At 31.4% G+C, this 11,272-nt stretch overlaps 3 protein-coding genes across 3 annotated transcripts; 1 reads left to right on the top strand and 2 right to left on the bottom strand.

The window, feature by feature from the left end:
• Positions 1-167: 167 nt before the first annotated feature.
• Positions 168-1,488, bottom strand: LOC133322094 (larval cuticle protein 9-like). Its single transcript, XM_061531161.1, has 2 exons — positions 1,469-1,488; positions 168-541 (listed from the first exon to the last, which is right to left on the bottom strand). Exons 1-2 carry the CDS (start codon positions 1,486-1,488, stop codon positions 181-183), a joined length of 381 nt encoding a protein of 126 aa, XP_061387145.1. The 3' UTR covers positions 168-180.
• Positions 1,489-3,425: 1,937 nt separating this feature from the next.
• LOC133322093 (larval cuticle protein 9-like) lies at positions 3,426-3,798 on the bottom strand. The gene is made up of 2 exons (XM_061531160.1): positions 3,787-3,798; positions 3,426-3,719 (listed from the first exon to the last, which is right to left on the bottom strand). The coding sequence occupies exons 1-2, from the start codon at positions 3,796-3,798 to the stop codon at positions 3,447-3,449; spliced, it is 285 nt and encodes a 94-aa protein (XP_061387144.1). The 3' UTR covers positions 3,426-3,446.
• Positions 3,799-6,938: 3,140 nt separating this feature from the next.
• Positions 6,939-10,705, top strand: LOC133322095 (larval cuticle protein 9-like). The gene is made up of 2 exons (XM_061531162.1): positions 6,939-6,947; positions 10,433-10,705. Exons 1-2 carry the CDS (start codon positions 6,939-6,941, stop codon positions 10,703-10,705), a joined length of 282 nt encoding a protein of 93 aa, XP_061387146.1.
• The last annotated feature ends 567 nt before the right edge of the window (positions 10,706-11,272 follow it).

The following is an 11,272-nucleotide window of genomic DNA, read 5'->3' as shown; positions in this document are numbered from 1 at the left end:
TTCTGTTTTGCTTTTTTCAACTAGTTACGTATTGCTATATTTACTCCATTAATACTTTTTTTCTGAAAAACTAATTGACCATAATACGGCACTATTTTAAACAAAATATATAGCCATTATATTTTTTAATTTAAAGTTTTTTTAAATCAATTTTTATTGACTAAATTGAATTCCACTAATTTATTGAGAATGTTCTACTTTGGGATGATAACCGTATTCATCGGCGGTATAGGTGACTTTAATGTGTTTGCCATCCTTGGTGACGAATTCGTATTCACCCTTGACGAGCCAAGTTTTTTCGTCTTGCAAGTGACCTTCTTGGAAGGCACGAATTTTATTGGTCAATTCAAAGCCATATTTGAAATCTTCGATGTTAACTTCACGGTATTCTTTGACAACATCAGCCTCTTCGTTGGCGAAGGCAACGGCGAAAAGGCAGGCAAGGACAATAATCTGCAAAAAGGGGAATAGTTTTTGAATATAAAAATGCCATGGATGTTTTGTTCGAAAGTACTCACAGTGAATTTCATTTTCAGTTTGTCTTATGAGTTGATTCGATGTCCAAAATTGAACTGATTTAAGTCATTTTGCCAACTGCATTTATATTGTGAAAAAAAAAAAAACAAATAGAACAGGAATTCCAGATTTGATTTATTATATCAAATATCTGGATTATATAAACTACTTTTATAATCCAGATTAAGAAAATAAATAATAATTATAGCCACTAATTACTTTTTGCACACTTTAACAAATTTAATGTGTTAACTAGATTTTGTGTCTAATGTGAAATATATGTATGATTGTATGAAAAATTATTAAGTAGAATTCTACTCATGTCGTGTTTTTTTTTTACTTCGTCTTCTCAATATTTGACTAATTCGAATGATGTTTAGTATATAATAAACATAACCTTTGTGCTCAGCAAAATCTTATGTCTTAAGCAAACTTCTTAACAAAATGATCTAATGAATTATTCACCGGTGAGATTATGACATGCCGGAACATCTAAATATCAAGCATTGTTGGTACCAAGATTCCCTCATGTTTCCCCAAGAGTGATCTTCATACAAATATTTTAAACTTTCTTTGTACGTTGACCCTAAAACGAAATGCATGCATTCCCGTAGGGGAGACTGGGGCACATTCGGCAACGGGCACATCGCGTTTTCGATATGAAGCTTGACTGTGCATCACTAGCTTCGATACATAAGTATCGAATATCAAAATAAAAAAAAACTGTCGCAATGTTTGGAAGCTCTAGCGGTGTTTTTGAATTTTTACAGATGTATTTGTAACATTTCTATTCCATATCGTAAGTATTTCACGTATAAAGCTTTTCACACTTTAAGGCAGTTTTATTAAAAAGTCGTTAATTACAATGTATATTCTTATAAAAATAATTCAAAATATAATGTTTTTAGAAGATTCATAGAAAAAAAAATTAAAAATAAACTATAAAAAGTACCTTCGGGGTAGATTCGACATTTTGAAGTGGGTCACATTCGGCCATATACAGATAGTGCAATATTATTTCCTTAATATTTTTTGAGTTTGTCTTTTAAAACAATCTTTTAATATCGTTCGAAATTACATATATAAGAAGAAACGTACATGTATTAACGAAAATTCTATAGAAAAAGCTATTTCTGATGGTGTATGTGGCCTTGAGACTACAACGCCCGCAGCTAAAGATTATAGCCTTATGGCCAAACATTGAGTCGCATATTAAAACAAAATAGAACCTTTAGAGGATCTGAATTCCAACAAGACTGATAGCATTCATAATTACCAGGCTATGACTATGATGCCGAATGTGTCCCTTCAAATGACGAAGCTACCCCGAGTAGGGGAACATTCCGCAAATTTTAGTTATTTTACAAAACTCTAAAAAATTTTAACTAATACTAATTAATTATATAAATATAATATAATAATCAGCCATAAAGTTTTTTATTTGTTGAAAAGTACTGAGTTATAGATCTCTAAATAACAAGTGCCGAATGTGCCCCAGTCTCCCCTACCTCTTTTTTAATATATTAGTTTCCGAATGCTGGCTAAAAAAAAAATAGTAAAAATTGTGCATGTCCGAAACATAAAACATTTTAAATTGACATTTGGAATATTTTCACTTGTACATTCCGATATGGTAAACAGCTTTAATATGGGGGATATGTTGACACTACGAATAAGGTTTTCCCAACAAAAATTGTTACCATCCTCGTAATAACATATAGCACATATTCTTACCATAAATTATCAATTTTGCTTCACTATTTGGGGTAGCCAACCCCCCTATTAAACCGTACCGCATTAATGCTCGTTTTTTCGCGATTATCATCCAAATTGGCTGTAATTTATTATTTTGAATTCTCTTTGGGTGCGAAGTCTTTGTATCAAAAACTATCAATATTGACTTAGGTTTCGTGGTAGGCGCCACATAAACTCCTCATTATTTGGTAGTTTGGGGATTTTGAGCACGTTTTTCAACCAAATTGGCTATAATTCAAATTTAATTAAGGTATGCCATAGTTTTAAGACCATAATACATAAAAATACTATTTCATGTTATTCTTATTTAAAACACTGTGAGGAAATGAACTATTTATTTTTTTCTTATATTTGATACGCCATTTAGTATTATTTTTATTTGATTTTCATAATCTGATTTCACATTTATTATTAGTGGCCATAGCCTTACTAAAGGCATTCAAAAATAATTTTATTAATTTTACTTAAAAAAATACCACCATTTTCGATCAACCCCATTAAATTGTTGCGTTTTGTGTGTGATGTATACCTCCGTATTTGGCGAAAAGTGTGATGTATACCTCCGTATTTGTTACACGTTTCTATATCATTGCGCGCACTTAATAATCCATATTCAAAAACTAACCATAAAATCAAGAAAGCTGGTCCGCTAAAATAAATAAATTAACTTTACTCTTCGCCGAGATACATGTGTAGAAAAATCTCCAAATATGATAATTGTACAGCACATGTTCGTACAAAAAAATTATTAAGATTGACCCTTGTTGATTTCCCCTTTTCCGCAGTATCAACTTCAAAGTAGTCCCTTCCCTACTGTTTACTAGAAATGTTATGTCAACAAGGACCTTGCAATCATAAAGCCAAATATTTTTTTTTACAATTTCCTTAAAAAATAATCCTAATTACCAAAACGAAATTGCTAGTTATGATTGTTTTCTAGAAATAGATATTTTTCCAGAAAATAGGAAAATGTGAGTATTAACCTAAAAAATATTTATATATAGAATCCTTAGTTTTAATGTACTTGATTTCCATTTTATTCAGGTCATTAAAATCAACTTCTCTTAAGGACATTTTGAAAAAGAAAATCCATAAAGAAATGTTTTTTTTTTATAATTTGCAAAATTTTATTACAACAAATTAACCATTAAATTCCTAAAATGAATTCGACTAATTTATTGAGAATGTTCTACTTTGGGATGATAACCGTATTCATCGGCGGTATAGGTGACTTTAATGTGTTTGCCATCCTTGGTGACGAATTCGTATTCACCCTTGACGAGCCAAGTTTTCTCGTCTTGCAAGTGGCCTTCTTGGAAGGCACGAATCTTATTGGTCAATTCATAGCCATATTTGAAATCTTCGATGTTAACTTCACGATATTCTTTGACAACATCAGCTTCTTCGTTGGCGTAGGCAACGGCCAAAAGGCAGGCAAGGACAACAATCTGCAAACAAACGGAAACATTCAATTATAATAAATATTTCACTTCAATTTTATTCCGCTATACTCACAGCGAATTTCATTTTGAGTTTTTTACAAATAGTTAAATTTGGCTAACAAAATTGAACTGATTTCGTTAAGTTTGTCATCTGAATTTATATTCCGAATTTATGCACGGGAATTTAAGGGAAAAACAGGAATGTTTAATTAAATGTATCATGGTTTTTAAAATAAAACTGGGTTATAATAGTTTATAATTTATTTGCTAATTGTATTTGGTTTCTATGCGGAATATCTCTCCCGGAAATTCCTGTTTGTGAGTTGGCTTTCTTGTTGCCGACTTAGCTTTATTAAACATGTCGTGATGTTCGTCTAGCAAATTCTTTTTGATAGATTTATTTCCAATATTTATGTATAGTTATTTCAATGGTAACATGAAAATGCATATATGTTACAATAAAATGATAAGAACAAATAAGTGCTATCATAGGAAATTAACCTGTCAACACAACATGGGCCAGGAATCTAATTGGTTGCAAAAATTCCATTGTTGTATATTTCAAATTTGGAGACTTTGAGCTTTACTCCATTATGGGTCACGGTTTACAAATGACATGAGGTCAAAGTCAAAATTTCATATTTTTACGAAGATAACTTATATTTGACATATTATATTTAAAATATCAAATATAACTTTTACATGTGTCAAAATATTAATATGAAACGCCGGTCAATTCAATATTATTAGTAATTTGAAGATGACGTATTTTAAACTAAACGTCTTCCAGATCCTAGTGCCAAGCAGTGATAAAGGATATTTTAATGGTGATAACACCAATCGTCTTGCATTAGCAATATTGTTGATGTATACTTTTCTGCATTTTAGATTTGATTTTATACCTCACTCACTTAAAGCTCACATAAATTAACATTACATTACTGAATATCTTCAACTTTATGTTTATAAGCGAGTCTTGTTGCTATTTTTGTCTTTTAAAGTTTCGGGGATATAATTGTATTAATAATTGGATTCGTGGAAAATAAATTTAAATTCTAGTTTGACTTTCAGATTTAATTAAAACATTCCCAATATATTTATATACTTATAATTACGGAAACCCAATATTAAGTAAGCTTTATACCCTCCACGATCTAAGATAGATGTTTGAAATTTGAACATTCATTGCTACTACTTCTAGGGTATTTTGTATTGAAAGTTTAACATTTTTATACGAAATTCTCTAGGTCCCCTTATCAAGCAGGAAATCTCACCACTTAAAATTATCAATATTGGTCCAAGTATCCGGTAGACCTTATAACGGTATCCCTTACTATTAGGTATTTTCCTGTAATTTTATATTTGGCGAAGCATACGAATATTTCATGCTTTGAGGGTTTTGGGCACGTTTTTGAATCTGATCAGTTGTAATTTTGGTGTACTAAAAATTTTCAATATCGGTCCACTATTTGGGGAAGCCCCCATGTAGCGGTACCCACAATATTCGGTATTTTGATCACGTGTTTCAAAAAAATTGTGATCATTGAGTAAAAAAAGGACTTTTTTCTAATAGAGTTGGCTATAATTTGGCATAACGGATTCCTGTGAATAAACAATTTATTCCCAACTTAAAACATAACGTTTTTATAAGGCACTTGAAGTTTTTAAGGCGCGACTACTGAATCCACTCGATTTCAAACGTCTTTTCCATACCGTGTACGTCACGTTTATCCTATTCTCAAATCCAGTTATTTATATTTTACGTATGCGCTATGGAATTGACATTTGAGATCGAGTGGATCTCGTAAATATAAACACAGTTTTCTCCCCGTTTTGCTACCAGAGTGTCTCTAATTGTAATCATTATTTTTCCAGACAACAACCACATAATGCTGTAACATAGTCCATATAAATGTCCCGGCCGAGGAAATCTACATATTGGAAGATATAAAAAGATCTATCCAAACGACGTTTTTACTTGATGTCCTATTTGAGGTATAGATAACATCAGTAATCTCTTTGTTATAATAAATGTTTTTGACGGAGGTTTTGATACAAACTTAACATCAGATATTATTCCTTGGCTATTTTTTTAATATTGCTGTTTTTTTAATGATAGATTTAATGAAAGAAAATATGCTCGTATATTAGTTTTTTCTGTGATACATATTTTACAATCCAACATTTTAGGTACTTTAATGAATAACATGTTCCAATGGAACTATAAATATTAATATTTTCAAACAAAATAATCTAGGGCATACAGAGGCTCCATCGAATAATCGGACAAGTGGTTGTCAGATATAATAATGATATACATTTCAGAAAAATTGTCTAAATGTGTAGTTTTTTTTCGCTTTTATTTAAACATTACTTACTTATATTTCTGAACAATACAAAAAGCAACAACTTTCCTAGTGATAACTGTAAATTTCGTCAGAAAAACAGAAATAACTCAATTTATTGTGTTCAACGCAAAATCGGACAAAGCAAAGTATCAATGTTAAAGTCCCGTTATTATGCAAATATGAACTTCAAATCGGTATTTTGTTTGTCATATTCATTCGTGAATTGCATTTAGATCAAGAAGGTGGTGATCTATATATATAAAATAGAAAAAAAATTGTTTGTTTGTATGTTACCGATAGACGACAAAAATCGCTGAACAGATTTTAATGAGATTTACACTGTATGTCGGGGCATGCCCTGAAAGTAACATAGGCTGTATAAACTTTTAAAATTCCGCGTGGATGAGGAGTTATAGCATCAATAGTAAACATACCTCAAAATTTCTGAATATGTAATATGCGTTTATCTTAAGAACGGTTACAGATACTGTTTTCAAAATTCGCCTGAATAACGAAGGTGTCAATACACACCATCCATACAAAAATGAGCATGGTACGATTAACGGAAAATTCACTTTTTACTGCATTTTAAAAATCTACATATTGAAAATTGAAAATATTTTGTTTGTAGACTCTGAAAATGCTGAAAAGATTTTACTGAGATTTTCACAGAAAGTCATAACTTACCCTGGGAATAACATATGCTATATAAACTTCTAAGATTTCCCGAAGATGCGGTGTTATAGCTTCGAACGTAATCATACTTCAAAACTTATGAACATGTAATTTGTGTATATCTTAAGTACGGTTATAGATACCGACTTCAAACTATTGCTGAGTAACGGGACTGAAAAACCACTAAACAGATTTTACTAATATGTTCTTGGTAAGTCAAGCGATAACATGGAAGTAACATAGGTTAGATAAAACTGATGAGTAATAGCATCAAAAGTATTCATACATCTTAAAGAATGTACATACATATGTTGAACATTTTCTATGGATATATCTTAGGGTAGCGGCTTGAAAATATGGTTGAGTAACATGGATACAAATACTCATCATCCGATGAAGATATATTTTCGAACGATACGGATATGTATGTATATTGAAATAAAAATTGTGTAAAATTGAAAAAAGGTTGACATTATAATTTTCCATTTTTGTCATTTTGTGAAAACAAGTTTATTTTGAAAAAAATCAAACATTCCAGAACCTAAAAGAATCTTCTAATTTTACAAGTTTTGCAACTTTTAACTCGAAAACCGTCCCTGAACCGACAAAACTGGTAAAACATTGTATAAAATTTAAGAGAGCACAAAACAAAATGGCGTTCTCTTTGTAAACTTTTTATTCAAGAAATTTGAAATTTGATTTTGAAGTATTGCCATCCCAAACTTTTCAAATTATTTTGTACTCTGAGAGCGATTTTGAAATATTTTCCTTTTTCCACCTTTACTAGTAAGAAAGTACTGGAATAGAACAAATGTTATTTGGATTAAAAAAAAAAAAACACAAACATTGAAGTAAGTAGTGTGCATTTTAATTATAAATCGTTTTATTATCTGGAAAAAGTCAGAGACTGGGATAGGATAAATTCAGAAACACCAATATTTTTTTTAAATTTTTTTTTTGTAGTGTTAATGCGAGCATATAAAAATACCAGGGTTTACCTAATTTTAAATTAAATTTAATAAATATTGCAGCTGTATATAGGACGCTTACTAATTGATCATATCTAAATTTTAATTTGATAACTTCAGTAGGGGCAGCGAAGCGCCATGGGTCCCGCTAGTACTAAATAAAAATAAATTTAAATGGCTCCAAAAGGGAAACAATCCAGTGTGGAAATCAGTCAATTAATAGATAAATTGAATTATGAAGGTAAAACAGTAAGTGAAATTGCCGAATTGGTAGGAATGAGTAAATTTACTGTCCACGACATTATAAAGAGGTTCCGTGATGAGTTCAGATTGACCAATAAAAGCAGAGAAGGTCAAGGGAAGATATTAAATGAGCGAGAAGAGCGTTCGATATTAAAAGAAATAAAACAATATTCATTTAAAACCGCAAAAGAACTTAAAATAAATTTAAAAACTCGCACTGGAAAAGATGTGTGCCTAAATAATATTCGCAATACATTACATAAATATGATTATTATGGGAGAGTTGCAAGAAAAAATCCATTTATATGCCTTAAAAATAAAAACAGTAGAATAAAATATGCCAAAGAGTATGTACTAAAATCAGAAGATTTTTGGAAGCAGGTAATTTTATGATAGATCATCTTAAAATACATTTCTATTGATAGTTTTCATTATATTAAGGTTCTGTTTACTGACGAAAGCAAATTTAATTTACACGGATCAGATGGAAAGATGTATGTGTGGCGTAAGCCAAATGCTGAATTTAATCATAAGAATACAAAAGCCACTGTTAAGAACGGAGGAGGTTCTGTTATGGTTTGGGGCTGCATGTCGAGTGCGGGAGTAGGCAATTTGCATTTTATTGATGGTAAAAACAAAATGTAAAGCAAAGTGCAGACAAATTGGGTATCGCTAACAATTTTGCCTTTTATCAAGGCAACGATCCCAAGCACACATCAGGTGTTGCAAAGCTTTGGTTGATCCATAACTGCCCCAAACTTATACAAACACCTTCTCAGAGCCCAGACCTTAACGTAATTGAGCATCTTTGGGATGAATTAGCTAGGAGAGTGTATGAAAAACAATTGAACTCCTTAGTACAGCTTAAGGAGACTTTACTGGAATCGTGGAACTCCAAAGAGCCGGAGGTATGTCAGAATTTGGTCAAATCAATACCGAAGCGTTTACAGGCCGTTCTGGACAACAAAGAATATCCAACTAAATATTCATTTCTCGATTTTTTTGCATTTTTTAACATTGATACTTTGCTTTGTCCGATTTTGCATTGAACACAATAAATTGAATTAATTTTATTTTTCTGGCAAAATATACTGTTATCACTAGGAAAGTTGTTGTTTTTTGTATTGTTCAGAAATATAAGTAAGTAATGTGTAAATACATTCCATGGAAACGTGTACATTGCATGATCGCGTGTAGATTCAATGGAATGAAAAAAATATTTTGAATATTTTCAATAATTGACAAATGAAGACTTAAAAGAATGATACGCTAGCAATTTTCGCCCAATATATCTCAAAATAACTACTACTACATGGTGTAATCATAATAGCTCGATACCAAATTCGTGGAAATGTAAATATTTTTTGCAACTTTTTCGCGGTTTTCAAATTTTTCTCACCTCTTAAACCTTCCCTGGACCTCCACGAACATTTCAAGACTAAGATCAGATAAATCTGTTCAGCCGTTCTCGAGTTTTAGCGAGACTAACGAACAGCACCATTTGCTAGAAATCGGCGAAAATATATATGGGAGCTATATCTAGATCTAAACCGTTTTTCGCTAATTTCAATAGGGTTCGTTCTTGGGGCAAATAAATGGTCTAAATTTCATCTCATTCTAATAATAAATGCAATTTGCTCTATGTTTACAATTTAACATTGACAGACATGCATAAAACGACTCAAAAAGTGATTATACGCATATTGTCAAAAGGAACCATGTGTCTATCTCTTTTCCTTTTTCCTGTTACAAACATATGCACAAAGACATAATACCCTGCACCACAGTGTGGTAAAGGATATAAAAATAAAGTAGTTTCGTGCAAAAATCCACCCCCAAATGGTGATAATAGTAGACGACAAGATGTTGATAATAGAACAAGTAGTAAGGGTCCCGAATACATCAATCTGCCGCCAAGAGCTTAATTAGGGTGGAACCTTTATATGGGGCTATGTCAACACATAAACCTATTTTTAAAATTATTCTGCAAAGATGTTTTTCAAAAAAATCCTAAAATTGTGTCACATGTATAATTCATTATTTTAGTCATGAAAATAATTACAACTATTTATGCAATATGTATTGCATTAATTTTCCCCACTTATAAAATATTGCCGCAGAAGATAAAAGGAATGTTCAAAAAGCCATTAAGCATATCAATAAAATAAAAAAATTATGAAATGACAAATCTACCATTTTTAACATCAAGTTTACCGGCTGAACATAGACATACATTCCAGTGCTAAATCAAATTTAACATTCCCTGTATGTTTTTGTGCAGAATAATATTTTCAGTTAGAATCAGCACAATTCCACAATATAAATGCAGATGTCGAAATATGCTAAATCAGTTCATTTTTGGAAAGTGAAATAAACGACTAGAAAAAAATTAAATATGAAATTCACAGTGGGTATTATCCTGTGATATGGAGTCAGAGTAAGGTTTTCCTTTTATTTTTAATTGAATATTATTCTTTTCTTGCAGATTGTTCTCCTTGCTTGCCTTTTGGCCGTTGCCTACGCCAACGAAGAAGCTGATGTTGTTAAAGAATATCGTGAGGTTAACATTGAAGATTTTAAATATGGCTTTGAATTGACCAATAAGATTCGTGCCTTCCAAGAAGGTCACTTGCAAGACGAAAAATCTTGGCTCGTCAAGGGTGAATACGAATTCGTCAGCAAGGACGGGAAACACATTAAAGTTACCTATACCGCCGATGAATACGGTTATCATCCCAAAGTAGAACATTCGCAATAAACTGCATTAATTAGTTATGTATGTTATGCTGCAATTCAACAGAAAATATATAAAACTATTAAATATAATCTCTTAAAAATTTTATTTTATTTAAAAGTCATGTTGGATGTCTGACTATAAAGGAAAACATTATTGGAATTTTCATACTAAATATTCATAATGGCAAGGATGTAGTAATTAAAACAAGTGAAAAAGCGGTAAGTTCGGCCGGGCCGAACTTTGGATACCCTCCACCATAGATATATTGACAGGTACTTGAAATGAAAATATAGGGAACATACCAAAAAGTGGACCTATACCGACATTTCTAAAAACGGATTAGCCTTATGGCTAATGAGGGTGTATACACTTTAACACGGTGAAAATGTGTCTCATCGAAATATTGGTTGTAGACTCCATGTTTATTTGGACCAAATCCGTTTCAGAAAATTTAGATTTCATCCGAACTTTGCCCATCTTATTATTTCTTCCAAGCTTAGTTCAAATTCTGGAACTTCCAATCAGGGGCTAGGTCTAAATGCGGCTATAGTTCATTATCGAACCTTACGTTCTATTTTTTATTAGAAC

This window comes from Musca vetustissima, unplaced genomic scaffold (assembly GCF_032173495.1).
Source record: "Musca vetustissima isolate MV318-11 ecotype Yass unplaced genomic scaffold, APGP_CSIRO_Mvet_v1 utg401137, whole genome shotgun sequence".
NCBI lineage: Eukaryota > Metazoa > Arthropoda > Insecta > Diptera > Muscidae > Musca > Musca vetustissima.
This window is presented reverse-complemented; position numbering and strand designations above follow the sequence as displayed.

Coding starts and splice junctions, on each gene's coding strand:
- LOC133322094 (XM_061531161.1), bottom strand. CDS start 1,488: ATGTCGAATCTACCCCGAAG. Junction 542..1,468: donor ATGTCGAATCTACCCCGAAG/GTACTTTTTATA, acceptor TCAACTCATAAG/ACAAACTGAAAATGAAATTC.